Below are 24,336 nucleotides of genomic sequence, written 5' to 3'. Positions count from 1 at the left end.
AACATCCTTTTTGAGGGATTTTCACAGGATTGAGTGGGTTGGTTAAGAATATGGTCTCAAGTTCACCATTTTCTTCTTCTAGCCAATATAACATAGTCCAGTATGGAAAAGAGAGTCGCTAAATATGAGTCTGGAATATGTAACAGGTCAGCCTGGACCTGTTTAAGATTGTTTCTGTTCACTCTTACTTTCCCCTGTAAAGTTATTTATCCTTCCAGACCTTAGTTGTTTACGATGCTAGGACATTAAAGCAGTGGTTCTACACGTTTTATTAATTTAAAAACAATTAAACCATTGTTAAGTCAAGAAGAACTGGAATGTGAACAGAAAATCAATGTCACCTAACAGCGTTCACAAGATCAAGGCTCGTCTTCCTCACAAGCTTTGGATTTGGATCAACTCCCCATGCCACCCTGGAATCTATCTGATCTCCCCTTAACACCTCTGGTCTGACCCACATTCCCCACTCCCTGCAGACCTTAACACCTCTGGTCTGACCCACATTCCCCACTCCCTGCAGACCTTAACACCTCTGGTCTGACCCACATTCCCCACTCCCTGCAGACCTTAACACCTCTGGTCTGACCCACATTCCCCACTCCCTGCAGACCTTGTGATCAGCAGCCCAATTCCCCTTGTCTTGTGTCTGGCAACGTGGTAATCTTTTGTACCATGTCATGTGAAACATGTTGGCCCAGACTCTCGTAATCGTTTGTTAAAAAACCTCCTCTTCTTTAAGCTGCCCTTGCCCTCTGATTCTGGGTGTTTAAGTCAGTTATATTATAGTAATTCTGCAGCTGACGCAAAAGGTTATAAATAGGTCTGCTTAATGTTTTTTCTCATGTGACCTGAAACAAAATGAGGGGCTGTAGCCATGTCTACGGCTGCCTGATGCAATGCTTGTTAATCTGTTGAAAGGGTAGGTCAGTCAAAGAAAGAGTCATTTCTTGGTTACATCTGAAAAATAATGCAAACTATAGATTGCCAATGCACCCACGGTCCAATCTGAAATATGGGTATGTCACATTATCACGTTATTAGGCTCAAAAGACCTTTCCAAAGAAGTTAACTGGTTTTTTAGACTCCAGATTTGTTTAAACATCTGTTTGTATAATGCATTTGCAACCATCCGTTGGGATATTCTGAAAATACAAACCAAATGCTCCCGTAATGAGCCCAAATGTTTTACTTATTTTCTGAGAAAACAAGTCCTTGCTTTGGCATAAACATGAATCATTATTTGAATAGCATGATAGCTATTGATTTTCATCAGCTGAGGTGAGTAACTGCTACTGCAGTAGGTCATGATTTTGTCTGGAAAAATGCTGAAATTGTCCATGACACAACTCGAACATATCTAGCTACGACCAGGTCTGCTCTGAGAACAGTCTTGGTTTCCACTATTGCGATTCTGCTCTATCCGCAGGCCATCATCAACTGCACCATCACACCGAGCATGACGTTCACCAGGACCTCGCAGAAGTTCGGCCAGTGGGCGGACAGCAGGGCCAACACGGTCTACGGCCTGGGCTTCGCTACAGAGCAGCAGCTGCATCAGGTGAAGATCTCAATTCACTCCACATTAAGGGTCTGGTGTCCTAAAATAATGTAGTTAATTATGGACAAACGTTTATCTCTTGTCCCTCCTCAGTTTTCTGAGCGGTTTAAGGAGGTGAAAGAGGCTGCCCGTCTTGCACGTGAAAAGTCCCAGGATAAGATGGAGTTGGTCAACACTGCTCTCAGCATCGCTGCCCCACAGGTGAGCTCTGACATAAGCACAGTGCTTCAGTGCTAAAACTCCAGAGGTCTTTTAGAAACATTGGGGATATTGTTCAAAGTATAGTGTCCAGTTATTCCATGACTATTTAAACTGCTTTTAAGAGAAAAGCCTCTGAGGAATCTTTTTGAGACAACCATGTCTGCGAACGTTTGAGAGTCTGTGGAACTCCTGCTCTCTGCCATCTCCCAGGTCTTTTTGCAGGCTGGGAAAGAGATGGGAAGGAAGCCGTAAGAAGGATGAACTGGGTCATTTGTCTCTAAAAGTGAGAGGAAAACTAGGGCGATGGTAAAATGATCCAATGCAGCCCAGTGCTCTGCCTGGCTGGCTGTGTCTGCTCACTGCAGCCCCTGAAATGTTGAAAATGTAGTCTTGCTCGGGTCAATTGATCAATAGAGAACAATTATCCATCTGCCTGATCATGAGAAACTTGCCTAACCCTCCTCAATTTTGTGGCTGAGTCATTTTCAAGTGGTGTCTCTCATTCCTCATCCAGCACAGTTAGTGTTGTAATGGCGATATTGAAAAACCAAACTAGTCATTTAGATGTATTTCTACTATTTAGCACTCTCTTAAACATTTTCATTTCATTGATCACTAGACTATTATGATTATGGCAGTCAGAGGTTAACAAAATGTTTAATATAAGCTGGGTGGTTCGAGCACTGAATGATGATTGCCCGACAGTTGTGGTATATCAGACTGTATACCATGGGTATGACAAAATGCTCATTTTTACTGCTCTAATTACATTGGTAACCAGTTTATAATAGCAATAAGGCACCTCTAGGGTTCGTGGAATATGGCTAATATACCACAGCTAAGGGCTGTGTCCAGGCACTCCTCGTTGCGTTGTGCATTAGAACAGCTCTTAGCCTTGGTATATTGGCCATATACCACATCTCCTCGGGCCTTATTGCTTTCAATACAGTGTGTTAAATTTATATTGGTGTGTTCTTTACTCTCTTGCTATCGGATGACTTGGGGTTTCTCCTCCAGTTCTCACAGGTGGGTCTCATGTTTGTTTGATAGCCATTTACGTCTAAGAATGGCCAATTTTGGTACCATTACGCTATGACAAAGAATAGTCCAGCAAACCAAACAAATCCAGGGTCTTTGTCTTCGTGAGGTTGAGTTTCTCAGAGTATGATGAACATTGCAGTAGAATGGACGATCCTCAAGACTTGGCATGCTGCTAAAATTGATGTCCTTGAAATACCTTCTGGTGACATCAGGCTCTCTGACACTCCTGTTGTGACAGAGGGCTACAGTGCCTGGGAAGGTGTCCACAGCGTGGACGCTCAGAGGAAAACAAGCTGTTCTTTATCTCACAACAGCAAACACCTTCTCTGTCCTGAAGGGGTAGATGTAATTCACTCCCCATGGCAAAACTAAACTACAGAGAAATTGAAATAGGAGTGATGTAACTGTGAAAGGATGACGTACTGTATAAACCACGACAGGTAGGGAATATTTTTGCTAGATAGCGCCAGACTACAATAGTATATTACTCATACTTTTCCCATCAAGGATGGTAAAGTCAGGACATTATATATATATATTTTTTACCATCCTGTAGTGCCTTGTTCAGGGGCAGAACGACAGATTTGTACCTTGTCAGCTCGGGGATTTGAACTTGCAACCTTTCAGTTACTAGTCCAACACTCTAACCACTAGGCTACCCTATATAGTATTCAGACCCCTTCACTTTTCCACATTGTGTTGTTACAGCGTTATTATAAAAAAAATTCCCTCATCAATCTACGTGCAATAATCCATAATGGCAAAGCAAAAACAGGTTTTTAGAAATGCCTAATTTAAAAAAAATAACTATCACATTTACATAAGTATTCAGACCCTTTACTCAGTGCTTTGTTGAAGCACCTTTGGCAGCAATTACAGCCTCAAGTCTTCTTGGGTATGACGCTACAAGCTTAGCATAGCTGTATTTGGGGAGTTTCTCCCATTCTTCTCTACAGATCCTCTCAAGCTCTGTCAGGTTGAATGGAGGGTGTCGCTGCACAGCTATTTTCAAGTCTCTCCAGAGATGTTCAATCGGCTTCAAGTCTGGTCTCTAGCTGGGCTACTCAAGGACATTCAGAGACTTGTTCTGAAGCCACTCCTGCGTTGTCTTGGCTGTGTGCTTAAGGTCGTTGTCCTGTTGGAAGGTGAACATTCGCCCCAGTCTGAGGCCCTGAGAGCTCTGGAGCAGGTTTTCATCAAGGATCTCTCTGTACATTGCATCTTTCCCTCGATCCTGACAAGTCTTCCAGTTCCTGTCATCCCCACAGCATGATGCTTTCAACACCATTTTAAAAATATATATATTTTTATTTAACCTTAATTTAACTAGGCAAGTTAGTTATGAACAAATTCTTATTTACAATGACGGCCGGCAGGTAGCCTAGCGGTTAAAGAATTGGGCTAGTAACCGAAAGGTTGCTTGATCGAATCCCCGAGCTGCCCCTGAACAAGGCAGTTAACCCACTGCCCCAAGGCTGTCATTGTAAATAAGAATTAACTGACTTGCCTAGTTAAATAAAATAAATAAATACCCCGGCCAAACCCGGACAACGCTGGGCCAACTCCCAATCACAGCCAGATGTGATATAGACTGGATTCGAAGCAGGGACTGTAGTGATGCCTCTTGCATTGAGATGCAGTGCCTAAGACCACTGCTCCACTCGGGACCATGCTTCACCGTAGGGATAGTGGCAGGTTTCCTCCATATGTGATGCTTGGGATTCAGACCAGAGAACCTTGTTTCTCATGGCCTGAGTCATTTAGGTGCCTTTTGGCAAACTCCAAGTAGGCTGTCATGTGCCTTTTACTGAGGAGTGGCTTCCGTCTGGCCTCTCTACCATAAAGGCCTGATTGGTGGTGCTACAGAGATGGTTGTCCTTCTGGAAAGTTCTCTCATCTCCACGGAGCTCTGTCAAGAGTGCCATTCAACCCGGAAGCCAGCCGCACCAATGTGTAGGAGGAAACACCGTGCACCTGGCAACCTTGGTTAGCGCGCACTGCGCCCGGCCCGCCACAGGAGTTGCTGGTGCGCGATGAGACAAGGATTTCCCTACCGGCCAAACCCTCCCTAACCTGGACAACGCTAGGCCAATTGTGCATCGCCCCACGGACCTCCCGTTCGCGGCCGGTTACGACAGAGCCTGGGCGCGAACCCAGAGTCACCCGGGAGAAGAATTTGTTTATTAACCTTTATTTAACTAGGCCATTTAAGAATGATGGAGGCCACTGTATTCTTGGGGACCTTCAATGCTGCAGACAGTTTTTGGTACCCATCCCCAGATCTGTGCCTCGACACAATCCTGTGTTGGAGCTCTACGGTCAATTCCTTCAACCTCATGGCTTGGTTCTTGCTCTGACATGCACTGTCAACTGTGGGACTTTATGTAGACAGGTTTGTGCCTTTCCAAATCATGCTCAATCAATTGAATGTACCAAAGGTGGACTAGAAACATCTTAAGGATGATCAATGGCAACAGGATGCACCTGAGCTCAATTTCGAATCTCATAGCATTTTAGAATAAGGCTGTAACGTAACAAAATGTGCAAAAAGTGAAGGTCTGAATACTTTTCGAATGCACTGCATGCAGCCTCAGCTGGCCTTCTTCCTTTTCCTTTTACCTCTTACTAATTTCAACCTGGGAAACCAGGTCAGTGACCTGGATCAGCCAATCAGGTACCTAAAGAATTAACAAAAACCAGAAGACACTGCACCCCCGGGCTTCTTTGGTATTGGTTTAAAGGGGAAATCTGCAGTTGCTACATACCTTTTTGGACTTATAAATTAGTGATATGTATGTACCCATTGATTCTTGAAGAATATACAGTGCCTTGCAAACGTATTCCCCCCCTTGGCGTTTTTCCTATTTTGTTGCATTACAACCTGTCATTTAAATTGATTTTTATTTGGATTTCATGTAATGGACATAGACAAAATAGTCCAAACTGGTGGAGTGAAATGAAAAAATAAAAAACAAGAAATGGAGAAGTGGTTCGTGCATATGTATTCACCCCCTTTGCTATGAAGCCCCTAAATAAGATCTGGCACAACCAGATTACCTTCAGAAGTCACATAATTAGTTAAATAAAGTCTGCCTGTGTGCAATCTAAGTGTCACATGATCCCAGTATATACACTGCTCAAAAAAATAAAGGGAACACTAAAATAACACATCCTAGATCTGAATGAATGAAATGTTCTTATTAAATGCTTTTTTCTTTACATAGTTGAATGTGCTGACAACAAAATCACACAAAAATTATCAATGGAAATCATCCCATGGAGGTCTGGATTTGGAGTCACACTCAAAATTAAAGTGGAAAACCACACTACAGGCTGATCCAACTTTGATGTAATGTCCTTAAAACAAGTCAAAATGAGGCTCAGTAGTGTGTGTGGCCTCCACGTGCCTGTATGACCTCCCTACAACGCCTGGGCATGCTCCTGATGAGATGGCGGATGGTCTCCTGAGGGATCTCCTCCCAGACCTGGACTAAAGCATCCGCCAACTCCTGGACAGTCTGTGGTGCAACGTGGCGTTGATGGATGGAGCGAGACATGTTGTCCCTGATGTGCTCAATTGGTTTCAGGTCTGGGGAACTGGCGGGCCAGTCCATAGCATCAATGCCTTCCTCTTGCAGGAACTGCTGACACACTCCAGCCACATGAGGTCTAGCATTGTCTTGCATTAGGAGGAACCCAGGGTCAACCAAACCAGCATATGGTCTCACAAGGGGTCTGAGGATTTCATCTCGGTACCTAATGGCAGTCAGGCTACCTCTGGTGAGCACATGGAGGGCTGTGTGGCCCCCCAAAGAAATGCCACCCCACACCATGACTGACCGGCAGCAGAACGTTCTCCACGGCATCACGTGCTCAGTGTGAACCTGCTTTCATCTGTGAAGAGCACAGGGCGCGAGTGGCGAATTTGCCAATCTTGGTGTTCTCTGGCAAATGCCAAACGTCCTGCACGGTGTTGGGCTGTAAGCACAACCCCCACCAGTGGACGTCGGGCCCTCATACCACCCTCATGGAGTCTGTTTCTGACCGTTTGAGCAGACACATGCACATTTGTGGCCTGCTGGAGGTCATTTTGCAGGGCTCTGGCAGTGCTCCTCCTGCTCCTCCTTGCACAAAGGCGGAGGTAGCGGTCCTGTTGCTGGGTTGTTGCCCTCCTACGGCCTCCTCCACGTCTCGTGATGTACTGGCCTGTCTCCTGGTAGCGCCTCCATGCTCTGCACACTACGCTGACAGACACAGCAAACCTTCTTGCCACAGCTCTCATTGATGTGCCATCCTGGATGAGCTGCACTACCTGAGCCACTTGTGTGGGTTGTAGACTCCGTCTCATGCTACCACTAGAGTGAAAGCACAGCCAGCATTCAAAAGTGACCAAAACATCAGCCAGGAAGCATAGGAACTGAGAAGTGGTCTGTGGTCACCACCTGCAGAACCACTCCTTTATTGGGGGTGTCTTGCTAATTACCTATAATTTCCAACTGTTGTCTATTCCATTTGCACAACAGCATGTGAAATTTGTCAATCAGTATTGCTTCCTAAGTGGACAGTTTGATTTCACAGAAGTGTGATTGACTTGGAGTTACATTGTGTTGTTTAAGTTTTCCCTTTTATTTTTTTGAGCAGTGTATAACCCTGTTCTGAAAGGCCCCAGAGTCTGCAACACTAAACAAGGGTCACCACCAAGCAAGCAGCACTACGAAGACCAAGGAGCTCGCCAAACAGGTCAGGGACAAAGTTGTGGAGAAGTACATATCAGGGTTGGTTATAAAAAAAAATATCAGAAACTTTGAACATCCCATGGAGCACCATCAAATCCATTATTAAAAAATGTAAAGAATGTGGCACCACAATAAACCTGCCAAGAGAGGGCCGCCCACCAAAACTCTCGGACCAGGCAAGGAGGGTATTAATCAGAGAGGCAACAAAGAGACCAAAGATAACCCTGAAGGAGCTGCAAAGCTCCACAGCGGAGATTGGAGTATCTGTCCATAGGACCACTCCAGAGATCTGGGCTTTATGGAACAGTGTCCAGAAAAAAAAATAAGCAAACATATTTGTTGTTTGCCAAAAGGCATGTGGGAGACTCCCCAAACATATGGAAGAAGGAACTCTGGTCAGATGAGACTAAAATGTAGCTTTTTGTCCATCAAGGAAAACGCTATGTCTGGCGCAAATCCAACACCTCTCATCACCCCAAGAATACCATCCCCACAGTGAAGCATGGTGGTGGCAGCATCATGCTGTGGGGATGTTTTTCATTGGCAGGGACTGGGAAACTGGTCAGAATTGAAGGAATGATGGATGACGCTAAATACAGGGAAATTATTGAGGGAAACCTGTTTCAGTCTTCCAGAGATTTGAGACTGGGACGGAGGTTCACCTTCCAGCACATAAGCAAACTGCAAAATCAACACCCGGGTGGTTTAAGAGGAAACATTTAAATGTCTTGGAATGGCCTAGTCAAAGCCCAGACCTTAATCCAATTGAGAATCTGTGGTATGACTTAAAGATTGAAGTACATCAGTGGAACCCATCCAACTTGAAGGAACTGGAGCAGTTTTGCCTTGAAGAATGGGCAAAAATCCCAGTGGCTAGATGTGGCAATTTTGTAGAGACATACCCCAAGAGACTTGCAGCTGGGGGTGAATGTTATGCACCCTCAAGTTTTCAGTTTTTTTGTCTTATTTCTTGTTTGTTTCACAGTAAAAAAAAATGTGCATCTTCAAAGTTGTAGGCATGTTGTGTAAATCAAATGATACAAACCCCCAAAAAATCCATTTTAATTCCAGGTTGTAAGGCAATAAAATAAACACTATTTAGCCTCAAAACATGATTAAAACTATAATTTTTATATCATGGATGGTCATTCTTTACATCCATAGCTCAGTCTATTAATTTGAGAGTGGTTACATTTCTCCAGCCACTTTCCTCAGCTTTTTACCAAAACAGTGTTTTGTTATTGTTTCAACTGCAGATTGCCCCTTTTAAAGTGTATTATTTGTGTTGTGTTTTAGGACCTCGGTGACGAGCTCCAGTCTCCGCCGGTGATGTGTGTGAACGGTCCTGAGGACAAGATGTTCCGCAGCCAAAGCGCAGACATCACACTGTCTTCTGAGAAGGAGCGTATTAAAAAGATGCTTTCTGAAGGGTAACCCACTTATACACGCTCTTGTCCTCAAAGTTTCACTCAAGCCAGGGTTTTTTCATTGTCTGAAAGTACACCGAATGTTTTGTAGAAATGTTCTTGGTCTTAAACTCAAGTATTCCATTTTATCTCCAAGGTTCAGACAGAAAAACATCATTTAGGCGAAGAGGATTTTCTTGTAGTAAGCCAGAGCCGGGGCATACATATCAAATTGTATTGGTCGCATACAAATATTTTGCAGATTTTATCGCAGATCCAGCGAAATGCTTATGTTTCTAGCTCGAACAGTGCTGTAATACCTAACAATCCAAAATAATACACACAAATCCCAAAAATGTAAATAAATATATTAAGAAATATCAGAACAAGTAATGTCAGAGTTCGGAATATACAGGTATATATATATATATATATATATATACACCTTTCATATATATAATGGTATATATAATGGTATAATGGTATAATGATAGTATATCAATAGGAAAGGTGCTTACAGAAGTAGTTATATAGGATGAGACTTGACTACAATACAGTATAAACTGGGTAGAACAGTATGTAAAGCTTATTAAACTGACCAGTGTTCATATGTACATAGGGTAGCAGTCTCTAAGGTGCAGGGTAGAGTACCGGGTGGTAGCTGGCTAATAACAGTGACTAGGGCCTCCCGAGTGGCGCAGTGGTCTAAGGCACTGCATCGCGGTGACTAAGTTCAGAGCAGGGTACTGGGCAGAGGCCGGGCTAGTGGTGACTATTTAACAGTCTGATGACCTGCAGACAGCTGTTTTTCAGTCTCCCAGCTTAGATGCACCTGTACTGTCTCCGCCTTCTACATGGTAGCAGGGTGAAGAGGCTGTGGCTCGGGTGGCTGAGGTCCTTGAGGATCTTCTTGGCTTTCCTGTGACACCGGGTGCTGTAGATCTCTCGGAGGGCAGGCAGTGTGCCCCCGGTGATGTGTTGGGCTGACCACACCACCCTCCGGAGAGCCCTGTGGATGGTGCAATTGCCATACCAGGCAGTGATACAGCCTAATAGGATGCTCTCAATGGTGCATCTGTGGAAGATAGTGAGAGTTTTAGGGTCCAAGACAAATTTCTTCCTCCTCCCTGTAGGCTGTCTCATCATTGTTGGTAATCAGCCCTACTATTGTTGTGTCGTCAGCTAACTTCAGGATTGAATTGGTGACGTGTGTGGCCACGCAGTAATGGGTGAACAGGGAGTGCAAGAGGGGGCTGAGCGAAGATGGTGTTTAGCTTTTCCGGGAGTGAGGCAGCGATGTCTGCGACGTGGCTGACTTTCCCTTTATAATCATTGATTGTCTGGAGTCCCTACTACATACGTCTCGTGTCTGAGCCATTGAATTGCGACTCCACTTTGTCCCTGTACAATCATTTTGCTTCTCTGATTGCGTTACGGAGGGCATAGCTGGTCTGTTTGTACACGTTTCCAGTCACCTTGCCATGGTTAAATGTGGTGGTTCGCACTTTCAGTTTAAGTTTCTGCCTATAGGAGGGGAGGAACAAAATGGAACCTTGATCTGATTTGGTGAAGGGAGGGTGGGGTGGGCCTTGTAGCTGTCCCAGAAGGGGGAGTAGTAATGTTCAAGACTGCTCAATGCGTGATTAGCACAGGAGATGTGTTGATAGAACTTCGGTAGCATTTTTCTCAGATTTCCTTTATTAAAGTCCCCAGGTACAATAAATACAGCCTCAGGATATGCGGTTTATAGTTTGCTCCTCTTCTCCGGTGATGTCGTTCATGGAATTACCTCGAGGGAGTTCAAACGAAGGATCCAATTTTGGAAAGTCAAATTTCTGGTCGAAATGCTGGTGAATGACAGCCAATCTAATATTCAAAAGTTACTTTCGGCTGTAGGTAATAATGCAAAAAACATTCTGAGCAAATAATATAAGAAATAACACACACAAAAAAACTAAATACTGCAAAATTGACTAGGAGCTAAGAACAGGGTGACCATGTCTGTCGGTGCCATCTTGCTTTAGTTATGATTGTTTTGATTAAGTTTTTCCCATTGAATAAACATGTTAACGGGAAACAGGGTCCAGACAAGAGAAAAGGGAGTGGGGCAAAGATCATCACTCACACACAGAGGGAGAAGGTTACCCACATGCATGTAAGTCACTATTGGAAAACACTGCTGTAAGTCGCTCTGGATAAGAGAGTCTGCTAAAATGTGAATATTTCCCTGCCATTCAGTCACTCGTTCTACTCTGCTTTTGTCCCTGTTGTCCATTATTACTACACAAGGCTTATTCTATGGTTGCCATGGTGAGTTGCTATGATTGGATAACCTTAAGCTTTCTAATCGTAGAATAACATGGCATCTAAGAACATGAAACAGGAACATATTTAATGGACCAATTGCACAAATTATACCCCAGAGTTGAACAAATACGGACACTCTTGATTGCCAGTCTTTACCATTAAGCCTCTCTCCAGCATGTAGTGAATGTCCCTTCATTCTTTTCCATTCCAGAGTGGCCAGAGAATGTTTGTCTGAGGTCTTTGCCAATGTCTTCCAGGTCTATCTGCGAGATGAACCTGGAGGCAGAGCTCTTCACCCTGCAGGACAGCAACTCCAAGCTGGTGTCAGCGTTACATGAAGCTAATAACAACGTGCAGCAGTGGAAGAAGCAGCTAGCTGCCTACCAGGAGGAGACGGAGAGGCTACGAGACCAGGTGAGTGTTGTCATCCCTTTACTTTCTTTAGCATAGAACTATGGACGCCATGTCAGATCCGTTTCCACAGATGTTGAGTGGACCAAGTCTCAGTGGAATGCTAGGTAAATGTTAAAGTTCAATGTATTTATGCAAGTGCATGCAACCACTCAAGAAACAGAATTAAGAAAAATACATTTGTAGAAATGTAAAGATATGTTACATTCCTAGTTGTGCAATGGAAAGTACAATTAAAAGCATTACCATAGAGCACCATGAAGATTTGAAGTTATTTTCAGCCTCTTGAGGAATAGACACGTGCCTGATGCCTCGCCGCATGTTATCTTGCCGCATGTTACCTTCGCTCACTCCATAAATATCTCCACGCTGTGACCTGGAGGTAAGATGTTGATAGTGCTGTAAAACACTGCAGTCTGAGTGGACCGAGAGGAGAGAGAAGGCGGTGGGCCGCTGTAGCAGTAAAGTCTTGTTCAAACGTGATCGGTTGATGAGTCACTGCCACTGACAGCTTTTGAAAGTCTCCGGCGTGCCGGTTCTCTGCCGGAGGGAGGTCATGCAGGTTTTTGATTGGGTCATCATTTTCATGCAATGTTGTTTTTTTTTTGTCTTGTGAAAGTCTTTGGAGAAAAGTGGAAGGACACATCAGTTGGTAGTTCACTTTATCATCCTCTGACAACACTGTCCTTGTCATGCTGCAGGCTTTTCCCCTGAAGCTTTATTCAAGGTGTGTCAGTTGGTTTGGATTACTGGGCAGTATAAACATGCTCTTTGCATGCTCTCACTATCACATCTATTTCTCTAAGGCGTCATTAGGCTGAATCCAGAGAATGTCATCCATCTGTGGCTTGGAGTACACATGGAATCCCATTTACCTCCCATCCCTGAGATATACATGTGATACATAGGATTACTAGACAAGTGGATGATGAGACATTCTCCATTGCGTCAATGCTAAATGGGTCCAGTCAATTAAGTGTTTTGTCTGTTTTTTACACTTCTATGTCATCAATATAATGTCTTTTCAGGGTTGCTGGCAGCTTAGAACTTATGGAATTTGCTGGTTTCCGAGCCTTTTATTAAAAACCTTTGGATTCAAATACTTCAATGGTTTGAGTGGTCTGGGCTTATAATGTCTAGTCTAGCCCGATAAAATTGATCTCCACTATTATTCTACCATTTCATGCAATGTTTCTGTCGTTGTTTAACTGTACTGTGAATATATATCAGTCGTCCCAGAAGATTTGTATCCTCCACGTCTTTACATTAAACCTCCTCTAAAAAGACAAGCCACCCAGGGCCCAATAAAACCTACATTTACGAGTGATTTAACGATGAATCTTTCCTACAACAGACGAAGATGTGACATGCATTTACCAAAAACACCATGCAGAGAGAACGGTTTATAAGTGTGTCATTGGAGCATGAGTCGATAGTGATTGGATCGAAAGAAAGGAAGGGCTGTGCTCAGATCAGCTTTCTCCATTCAAATCTTACCTTAACATTATAATTATTTCACAATACTGGCGATGGATCAGCTCTTACAAGCTCAAGTGCAACGTTAATAACAATGGTTTGGGAAACATGTCAGAGATTTAACGATGCCACTATGAACGTTCTAATGATATTTTTGGGAAACCGGGCCCTGTTTATATTGTAATGCAGTCATCTCGGTTTTCATCTGAAGTACATTTTCATACGTTGCTTGTTTGTATCAATTGCATAGACATTGACAACTTTGTATTTGTAGCTGTAGTGGAAAAAGTACCCGATTGTCATACTTGAGTAAAAGTTAAGATACCTTAATAGAAAATGACTCAGGTAAAAGTGAAAGTCACCCAGTAAAAGATCACTTGAGTAAAACTATTTGGTTTTAAATATACTTAAGTATCAAAAGTAATAGTATGAATTATTTCAAATTACTTAAATTAACCAAACAGTTTTTTACATGTATTTTGATTTATTGATAGCCAGGAGGAAACTCCAACACTCAGACATCATTTACAAATTAAGCATTTGTGTTTAGTGAGTCCACCAGATCAGAGGCAGAAGAGTTGACCAGGCTTGTTCTCTTGATAAGTGTGTGAATTCGACTTCCTGTCTTGCTGGGCATTCAAAATGTAATGAGTACTTTTGGGTGTCAGGGAAAATGTATGGAGTAAAAAGTACATTATTTTCTTTAGGAATGTAGTGAAGTAAAAGTAGTCAATAATATAAATAATAAAGTACAGATTCCCCCAAAAACAATTTAAGTATTTTTACTTAAGTACTTTAATAACACCACTGGTTTGTAGTCAACTTTGTTCTGTAGTTATCAGCAATCACAGAGAAGGATAAACCATGTGATTATATGTTTAGTGGAGATATGTGTATAAAGTATTGTGGGAGGGCCGACACACGTAGCTGTTATATCAGTGGTCTGAGGCAGGCGTTAGATTCAGTAGCTGTTATATGAGTGGTCTGAGGCAGGCGTTAGATTCAGTAGCTGTTATATGAGTGGTCTGAGGCAGGCGTTAGATTCAGTAGCTGTTATATGAGTGGTCTGAGGCATGCCTTAGATTCAGTAGCTGTTATATGAGTGGTCTGAGGCAGGCGTTAGATTCAGTAGCTGTTATATGAGTGGTCTGAGGCATGCCTTAGATTCAGTAGCTGTTATATCAGTGGTCTGAGGCAGGCGTTAGATTCAGTAGCTGTTATATGAGTGGTCTGAGGCAGGCGTTAGATTCAGTAGCTGTTATATGAGGGGTCTGAGGCAGGCGTTAGATTCAGTAGCTGTTATATGAGTGGTCTGAGGCAGGCGTTAGATTCAGTAGCTGTTATATGAGTGGTCTGAGGCAGGCGTTAGATTCAGTAGCTGTTATATGAGTGGTCTGAGGCAGGCGTTAGATTCAGTAGCTGTTATATGAGTGGTCTGAGGCAGGCGTTAGATTCAGTAGCTGTTATATGAGTGGTCTGGGGCAGGCGTTAGATTCAGTAGCTGTTATATCAGTGGTCTGAGGCAGGCGTTAGATTCAGTAGCTGTTATATGAGTGGTCTGAGGCAGGCGTTAGATTCAGTAGCTGTTATATGAGTGGTCTGGGGCAGGCGTTAGATTCAGTAGCTGTTCTATGAGTGGTCTGAGGCAGGCGTTAGATTCAGTAGCTGTTATATGAGTGGTCTGGGGCAGGCGTTAGATTCAGTAGCTGTTCTATGAGTGGTCTGAGGCAGGCGTTAGATTCAGTAGCTGTTCTATGAGTGGTCTGAGGCAGGCGTTAGATTCAGTAGCTGTTCTATGAGTGGTCTGAGGCAGGCGTTAGATTCAGTAGCTGTTCTATGAGTGGTCTGAGGCAGGCGTTAGATTCAGTAGCTGTTATATGAGTGGTCTGAGGCAGGCGTTAGATTCAGTAGCTGTTATATGAGTGGTCTGAGGCAGGCGTTAGATTCAGTAGCTGTTCTATGAGTGGTCTGAGGCAGGCGTTAGATTCAGTAGCTGTTCTATGAGTGGTCTGAGGCAGGCGTTAGATTCAGTAGCTGTTATATCAGTGGTCTGAGGCAGGCGTTAGATTCAGTAGCTGTTATATGAGTGGTCTGGGGCAGGCGTTAGATTCAGTAGCTGTTCTATGAGTGGTCTGAGGCAGGCGTTAGATTCAGTAGCTGTTCTATGAGTGGTCTGAGGCAGGCGTTAGATTCAGTAGCTGTTATATGAGTGGTCTGAGGCAGGCGTTAGATTCAGTAGCTGTTATATGAGTGGTCTGAGGCAGGCGTTAGATTCAGTAGCTGTTATATGAGTGGTCTGAGGCAGGCGTTAGATTCAGTAGCTGTTATATGAGTGGTCTGAGGCAGGCGTTAGATTCAGTAGCTGTTATATGAGTGGTCTGAGGCAGGCGTTAGATTCAGTAGCTGTTATATGAGTGGTCTGAGGCAGGCGTTAGATTCAGTAGCTGTTATATGAGTGGTCTGAGACAGGCGTTAGATTCAGTAGCTGTTCTATGAGTGGTCTGGTGCAGGCGTTAGATTCAGTAGCTGTTATATCAGTGGTCTGAGGCAGGCGTTAGATTCAGTAGCTGTTATATGAGTGGTCTGAGGCAGGCGTTAGATTCAGTAGCTGTTCTATGAGTGGTCTGAGGCAGGCGTTAGATTCAGTAGCTGTTCTATGAGTGGTCTGAGGCAGGCGTTAGATTCAGTAGCTGTTCTATGAGTGGTCTGAGGCAGGCGTTAGATTCAGTAGCTGTTCTATGAGTGGTCTGAGGCAGGCGTTAGATTCAGTAGCTGTTCTATGAGTGGTCTGAGGCAGGCGTTAGATTCAGTAGCTGTTCTATGAGTGGTCTGAGGCAGGCGTTAGATTCAGAGTGTTTAAGTGCAACGTTAATAACGATGGTTCTTTGAAACAGTTCAGAGATTTAACAATGCTCCTACGAAGGTTCTAATGATGCTTTTGGGAAACCGGGCCCTGGTCTGGTGGACCAAGTTCTCTCTTTCTCTCGATCTGAAGTGGCTGAAAATGGTTCACATCTCTGAAAATGGTTCACATCTCCAGGGGGTGAAAGAGAGAGAGGTTTGTAGGACAGCAATATCCTACTTTCAATGCCCTAGTTAGGAGAAAAATGAAAAATAACCAGAGGAAGCTGGCAGCTTCTCATTTAGTTCTCCCTTCCTACCACACACAGTTAAAAATAATCCAGCCTCTCTCAAGACTCTCCAAGAAGCAGAGACCTTTTAAAGGTCTCCTTTTAGTTTTGTTCGTATTTTGCAGGCTGAGTTGACACAGCAGTGAGGTTTCAATTCTCAGTTACCTGATAATGGTGGTGTCTCGGTCCTTGGCTTGCTCATTGGAAGGCAGCAGCCTTGGCCACGGTAAAGGAGGATCAAGGGGAGGGTGTATGTTGTGTGTATTATTGAGACCTCAATGTCTGATAGGGAGACATTATGCCTTTATCATCCAATGACAGATATTTACTTTGTTATTTACTCTATACTACAGTTTTGTTGCTTGGCAGTTTGTGCATTGGGGGGTTTGTGTATTAATTCCTCACTGTTGTTATTTGTTTAGTTCATGACTTGTTTGGTTAGTAGGAGATACTGCTGTTTTGCATGTATAGGAACAGCATTCTCAGGGGCACTGCTGCTACTGAATTGGGTTGAAGCGGGATAAAGAGGTGGGAGGTGTGTATCAGGTTCCAAGATGGCAGGCTCCCTGACTGACGTTTCCTTACATTTTATTTGACTTTTCAGTCATTTAGCGGACGCTCTTATCCAGGGCGACTTATAGTTAGTTAGTGCATTAATCTGAAGACACAGCTAGGTGGGACAACCCCATTACTGGCATAGAAAGTACCATTTTCCTCAATAACGTAGCTATCAGTAGAGTCAGAGCTGGGGAGGGGGATCAAGTGCTGGTTTAGTGTTATCTATACTGTACAGTACCAGTCAAAAGTTTGGACACCTACTCATTCAAGGGTTTTTCTTTATTTAGAAGATGTTCTACATTGTAGAATAATACTGAACACATCAAAATGACGAAATAGCACATATGGAATCATGTAGTAACCCAACAAAAATCTTCAAAGTAGCCACCCTTTGCCTTGATGACAGCTTGACATTCTCTCAACCAGCTTCATGAGGAATGCTTTTCCAACAGCTATCACATAGTACAATTCTGGTAGAATTGACATCGCCATTTTCACGTTCTGACCTTTATTTCCAATGTTTTGTCATTATTTAGTATGGTCAGGGCGTGAGTTGGGGTGGGCAGTCTATGTTTGTTTTTCTATGATTTTGGGATTCGTATGTTTCGGCCTAGTATGGTTCTCAATCAGAGGCAGGTGTCATTAGTGTTCTCTGATTGAGAATCATACTTAGGTAGCCTGGGTTTCAATGTTTGTTTGTGGGTGATTGTCTATGTTGATTGCTTGTGTCAACACAGTTCTCATTAGCTTCACGGTCGTTATTTCGTTTATTGTTTTTGTATAGTGTGTTTCAGTGTTCAGTGTTTTCTTTATTAAATATCAAGATGAACACAAACCACGCCGCATTTTGGTCCTCCGATCCTTCTCGCCTCTCCTCTTCAGATGAAGAGGAGGAAGACCGTGACAGAATCACCCACCACAACAGGACCAAGCCGCCACTAAGGATTTAAAATGTTATTTTATTTATGGAGCTTTTATGTTGCTTTTGATTGTTTCCTCGTGTCATATTTCATTAAAAAAAATATATATATATATATATATATACACTGCTCAAAAAAATAAAAGGAACACTAAAATAACACATCCTAGATCTGAATGAATGAAATGTTCTTATTAAATACTTTTTTCTTTACATAGTTGAATGTGCTGACAACAAAATCACACACAAATTATCAATGGAAATCAAATTGATCAACCCATGGAGGTCTGGATTTGGAGTCACACTCAAAATTAAAGTGGAAAACCACACTACAGGCTGATCCAACTTTGATGTAATGTCCTTAAAACAAGTCAAAATGAGGTTCCGTAGTGTGTGTGGCCTCCACGTGCCTGTATGACCTCCCTACAACGCCTGGGCATGCTCCTGATGAGGTGGCGGATGGTCTCCTGAGGGATCTCCTCCCAGACCTGGACTAAAGCATCCGCCAACTCCTGGACAGTCTGTGGTGCAACGTGGCGTTGGTGGATGGAGCGAGACATAATGTCCCAGATGTGCTCAATTGGATTCAGGTCTGGGGAACGGGCGGGCCAGTCCATAGCATCAATGCCTTCCTCTTGCAGGAACTGCTGACACACTCCAGCCACATGAGGTCTAGCATTGTCTTGCATTAGGAGGAACCCAGGGCCAACCGCACCAGCATATGGTCTCACAAGGGGTCTGAGGATCTCATCTCGGTACCTAATGGCAGGCAGTTAAGTGGTTAAGTGTGCCTTGAATTCTAAATATTGTAAATCACTGACATTGTCACCAGCAAAGCTCCATCACACCTCCTCCTCCATGCTTCACGGTGGGAACAACACATGCGGAGATTACAGTGCCTTGCGAAAGTATTCGGCCCCCTTGAACTTTGCGACCTTTTTCCACATTTCAGGCTTCAAACATAAAGATATAAAACTGTATTTTTTTGTGAAGAATCAACAACAAGTGGGACACAATCATGAAGTGGAACGACATTTATTGGATATGTCAAACTTTTTAACAAATCAAAAACTGAAAAATTGGGCGTGCAAAATTATTTAGCCCCTTTACTCTCAGTGCAGCAAACTCTCTCCAGAAGTTCAGTGAGGATCTCTGAATGATCCAATGTTGACCTAAATGACTAATGATGATAAATATAATCCACCTGTGTGTAATCAAGTCTCCGTATAAATGCACCTGCACTGTGATAGTCTCAGAGGTCCGTTAAAAGCGCAGAGAGCTTCATGAAGAACAAGGAACACACCAGGCAGGTCCGAGATACTGTTGTGAAGAAGTTTAAAGCCGGATTTGGATACCAAAATATTTCCCAAGCTTTAAACATCCCAAGGAGCACTGTGCAAGCGATAATATTGAAATGGAAGGAGTATCAGACCACTGCAAATCTACCAAGACCTGGCCGTCCATCTAAACTTTCAGCTCATACAAGGAGAAGACTGATCAGAGATGCAGCCAAGAGGCCCATGATCACTCTGGATGAACTGCAGAGATCTACAGCTGAGGTGGGAGACTCTGTCCATAGGACAACAATCAGTCGTATATTGCACAAATCTGGCCTTTATGGAAGAGTGGCAAGAAGAAAGCCATTTCTTAAAGATATCCATAAAAAGTGTTGTTTAAAGTTTGCCACAAGCCACCTGGGAGACACACCAAACATGTGGAAGAAGGTGCTCTGGTCAGATGAAACCAAAATTGAACTTTTTGGCAACAATGCAAAACGTTATGTTTGGCGTAAAAGCAACACAGCTGAACACACCATCCCCACTGTCAAACATGGTGGTGGCAGCATCATGGTTTGGGCCTGCTTTTCTTCAGCAGGGACAGGGAAGATGGTTAAAATTGATGGGAAGATGGATGGAGCCAAATACAGGACCATTCTGGAAGAAAACCTGATGGAGTCTGCAAAAGACCTGAGACTGGGACGGAGATTTGTCTTCCAACAAGACAATGATCCAAAACATAAAGCAAAATCTACAATGGAATGGTTCAAAAATAAACATATCCAGGTGTTAGAATGGCCAAGTCAAAGTCCAGACCTGAATCCAATCGAGAATCTGTGGAAAGAACTGAAAACTGCTGTTCACAAATGCTCTCCATCCAACCTCACTGAGCTCGAGCTGTTTTGCAAGGAGGAATGGGAAAAAATGTCAGTCTCTCGATGTGCAAAACTGATAGAGACATACCCCAAGCGACTTACAGCTGTAATCGCATCAAAAGGTGGCGCTACAAAGTATTAACTTAAGGGGGCTGAATCATTTTGCACGCCCAATTTTTCAGTTTTTGATTTGTTAAAACAGTTTGAAATATCCAATTATTGTCGTTCCACTTCATGATTGTGTCCCACTTGTTGTTGATTCTTCACAAAAAAATACAGTTTTATATCTTTATGTTTGAAGCCTGAAATGTGGCAAAAGGTCGCAAAGTTCAAGGGGGCCGAATACTTTCGCAAGGCACTGTATCTGTTCACCTACTCTGCGTCTCAAAGACACAGCGTTTGGAACCAAAAATCTCTAATTTGCACCAGTCTAATGTCCATTGCTCGTGTTTCTTGGCCCAAGCAAGTCTCTTCTTCTTATTGGTGTCCTTTAGTAGTAGTTTCTTGAAGGCCTGATTCACGCAGTCTCCTCTAAACAGTTGATGTTGAGAGGTGTCTGTTACTTGAACTCTCTGAAGCATTTATTTGGGCTGCAATCTGAGGTGCAGTTAACTCTAATGAACTTATCCTCTTCAGCAGAGGTTACTCTGGGTCTTCCCTTCCTGTGGCGGTCCTCATGAGAGCCAGTTTCATCATAGCACTTGATGTTTTTGGGACTGCACTTGAATAAACTTTCAAAGTTCTTGAAATTTTCTGGATTGACTGACCCTCATGTCTTAAAGTCATGATGGACTGTCATTTCTCTTTGTTATTTCAGTTGTTCTTGCCTTAATGTGGGGCGGCAGGGTAGTCTAGTGGTTAGAGCGACTAATAACCGGAAGGTTGCAAGTTCAAACCCCCGAGCTGACAAGGTACAAATCTGTCGTTCTGCCCCTGAACAGGCAGTTAACCCACTGTTCCTAGGTCGTCATTGAAAATAAGAATTTGTTCTTAACTAACTTGCCTAGTTAAATAAAGGTACAAAAATAAAATAAATGTGGACATGGTTTTTACCACCCCTACCGTGTCACAAAACAACAGATTGGCTTAAATTCATTAAAAAGGAAATTCCACAGATTAACAAAACACACCTGTTAATTGAAATGCATTCCAACCTCATGAAGCTGGTTGAGAGAATGCCAAGAGTGTCCAAAGCTGTCATCAAGGCAAAGGCTGCTTTGAAGAATCTCAAATATAAAATTATATTTTGATTTGTTTAACACTTTTGGTTACTACATTATTCCAAATGTGTTATTTCATAGTTCTGATGCCTTCACTATTATTCTACAATGTACTAGAAAATAGTAAAAAATAAAGAAAACCCCTGTAATGATTAGGTGTGTCTAAACTTTTGACTGGTACTGTATATACACAAGGGATTTGGAGTTTCCTTTACCTGGAGTGTTGTACTGTTACTTGGTGATATTATATATGACATATTTTATTATTTATTGAAAAAATATTTTGGGGGGGTGCCAGGACAGAGAAGAGCTTGGACTCCCGTAGGGGTGGGTGGCCAAGTGACCTGAGGTGGCATAACGGGTGACATGAGAGAACTTGGGAAGGTTGAAAACCTGTTGTCCAGCCAACAGTGAGTTGCAGTAGCCCAGCCAACAGCGAGTTGCAGTAGTCCAGCCAACAGTGAGTTGCAGTAGTCCAGCCAACAGCGAGTTGCAGTAGCCCAGCCAACAGCGAGTTGCAGTAGTCCAGCCAACAGCGAGTTGCAGTAGTCCAGCCAACAGTGAGTTGCAGTAGTCCAGCCAACAGTGAGTTGCAGTAGTCCAGCCAACAGAGAGTTGCAGTAGCCCAGCCAACAGCGAGTTGCAGTAGTCCAGACGGGAGAGGATAAGTGCCTGGATTAGGACCTGTGTCTCTTCCTGTGTGAGTTAGGGTTGTACTCTACGGATGTTGTAGAGCATGAACCTGCAGAAGCAAGTCACTGCTTTGATGTTTGCAGAGAACAACAGGGTGTTGTCCAGGGTTAAGCCAAGGTTATTTGCACTCTCGGAGGGCGACACTGTGGAGTTGTCAACCGTGATGGAGAGGTCTTTGAGCGGGCAAGCCTTCCCCGGGAGGAAGAGCAGTTCCGTCTTGTTGAGCTTGAGGTGGTGGGCCGACATCCAAGCTGAGATATCTGCCAGGCACGCAGAGATGTGTGTCGAGACCTGTGTGTCAGAAGGGGAGGAAGGAGAAAAGTAGGATATTTTTTATCCGGAGCCAGGGAAAAGGGATTTGGATTTTCCTTTACCTGCAGTGTGGTACTGCTATATTATATTATATATGATGCATTTTGTGTGAGGAGCAGTTGTGAATTGATTTGATGAAGAAAGGCCTGGAGAACAACAGACCCATTGTCTTGCTGGACAATTAGAATGGCTGATTGAAAAGAGATTCTGACGGATTTAAATGACCACAACTGGGTATACACTGTTAACATTTAGGAAAATGAACATAACATTTAATGTCAGGGGCAAGCTGTAAAGGCAAGGTATCATTCATTTCTGGACCAGCACCTGTCCCAATTATAGCACCATTCAGGAGTGCATAGCAAGTAGAGGCTCAATCTAGTTTCAACAAGGGTCCTGGCAAACACGTCACAATAATGTTCACATTCCCTCTAGAGATCTGACAAGAACTGCAGAACAGTCAAGTCTATACTGATTTATCCTGGGGTGTATTCATTACGTCTTGCAACGGAAACTGTTTACCATGTAAGAACCAAAAGGAAGCAAACAGAAGGAAATTGGACCTTCCTGAATTTGTCCAATAGAAACCTCGTTTTCATTGCAAACCGTTTTCCATTTGGAGTGAACGGTTTCTGTTGCAAAATGTTTTGCAACAGGAAAACGTTTTGCAACATAATCGGCGTGATGAATACACCCCTGGTCTTGACTGAAACGTATTGTCTGTTGGCAGGTGGCTGATCTGGAAGCACATGGCGGCCACGGTCCTAGTGACATGCTAAAGGACGAGCTGACTCGGTCTCTGGAGGAACTGGAGGCCCTGCTCAAGGCTAAAGACGAGGTCAGATGGCAAGAGACATACAGGGGAAACGAGAGGTATTGTAGGTACATCACAGAGGAGGCTGGTGGGAGTAGCTATAGGAAGATGGGCTCATTGTAATGGCTGGAATGGAATTAATGGAACGTCAAACACAAACATATAGAAACCACATTTGACTCTGTTCCGTTAATTCCATTCTAGTCATTACAATGAGCCTGTCCTAGCTCCACCCACCAGCCTCCTCTGGTACAGCTGTTTGCCCTTTGCAACTTATGCATAAAATGAGGTTAGGGGGAGACGTTTCTAGTTACCAAGATCGAAAGTAGCTGGAGTTGAAATGGAATTGTATGCAATTATAGATGGAGAACAGTCTTATCACAAAGATAGCATAACCAGGCAACTGATCTCAAATCAGTTGTGGTCTTTAAACAAAATAGATAAAGGCTGATGCGAAAACCTGTAACTTCCTTTGTTTTGTGTTGCTGATCGCAAAGGTCCTAATGTGCGATTGATAATGGGTTTTTTTATCCCAGGAAATCCACATTCTGCAGAACAAGAAATCAGAATACCATGAGATGGAGCAGGAGAGAGAAGAAGCCATACATAGATTACAGGTAGAACTGCACACTGAAGAAATACTTGCTGAAACATTGCAGGAACAAGCAGCAAGTAGGATGCACTAAGGGTAAATTAAGACGGGTGAAATTGTCTTCTTTTCCCCCCTGTGGTTCTTCAGGAGATGGAGATGCGTAACCTGGAGCTGGAGCGGCGGGTGCAGAATGCCGAGCAGAACCTGGCCGCCTCCCTAGAGGAGCGGGACCGCACTGAGAGTGAGGTGCAGAGGGCCATCGAGATCCTGGACATCAAGCTCTTTGACCTGAACGACCTCCGGCAGAGCCTTGTCAAGCTGATTGACAAATGATGCCAAAGAGGAAGAGTCTGTTGGGGATGGCCAATGCAAAGAGAGGAAAAAGAGATGGAGCTGGTCCTCTCCTGCTATAAAGCACAACACCGCTTCTGCTGTGGGAAGATTGCTGCGTCGCTGTACTGTACTTTCCAGCTTGTTAAGCAATATGTTGTGGTGTTACCTAGGCAGTGTTTCCCAACCCAGGTCCTCCATTGTACATTTTTATTGTAACCTGGACAAGCACACCTAATTCAACTTGTCAACTAATCATCAAGCCCTCACTGAGTTGAATTAGGTGTGTTTGTCAAGGGCTACAACAAAACTGTGTAATGTTGGGGATACTGGAGAACCAGGGTTGGGAAACACTGACCAAGGCAGTGTATCTGCTGTGTCCGGTGTTGTGCTGCGTTTCATGTTGCTTTCTTAAGCAACATTCAAGGCAATAGCCTTAAGTGCTAGGCTGTTTATTTGCGATTAGGAATATTGTCAAG

General features: G+C 43.5%; 1 protein-coding gene across 2 annotated transcripts in view; it reads left to right on the top strand.

The window, feature by feature from the left end:
* LOC110508897 (homer protein homolog 3) overlaps window positions 1–23,969 on the top strand; it is a 32,424-nt gene extending 8,455 nt beyond the window's left edge. Inside the window, exons 4-10 of one of the 2 annotated variants that reach the window (XM_021589795.3) lie at window positions 1,427–1,558; window positions 1,652–1,759; window positions 8,833–8,966; window positions 11,507–11,663; window positions 22,852–22,959; window positions 23,472–23,552; window positions 23,675–23,969. In XM_021589795.3, coding sequence (XP_021445470.2) covers window positions 1,427–1,558; window positions 1,652–1,759; window positions 8,833–8,966; window positions 11,507–11,663; window positions 22,852–22,959; window positions 23,472–23,552; window positions 23,675–23,860 — 906 coding nt within the window. In that variant the 3' untranslated portion in view covers window positions 23,861–23,969. Of the gene's footprint in view, window positions 1–1,426; window positions 1,559–1,651; window positions 1,760–8,832; window positions 8,967–11,506; window positions 11,664–22,851; window positions 22,995–23,471; window positions 23,553–23,674 lie in introns of both variants that reach the window. The other variant, XM_090225025.1, reaches the window with a different exon arrangement.
* Window positions 23,970–24,336: the final 367 nt, after the last annotated feature.

The sequence above is a fragment of the Oncorhynchus mykiss genome, chromosome 28, assembly GCF_057628025.1.
Source record: "Oncorhynchus mykiss isolate SJ-2025 chromosome 28, ASM5762802v1, whole genome shotgun sequence".
NCBI classification, from domain to species: Eukaryota; Metazoa; Chordata; class Actinopteri; order Salmoniformes; family Salmonidae; genus Oncorhynchus; species Oncorhynchus mykiss.
Note: the sequence above shows the minus strand (reverse complement) of the source record. Positions and strands in the feature narration are given on the sequence as shown.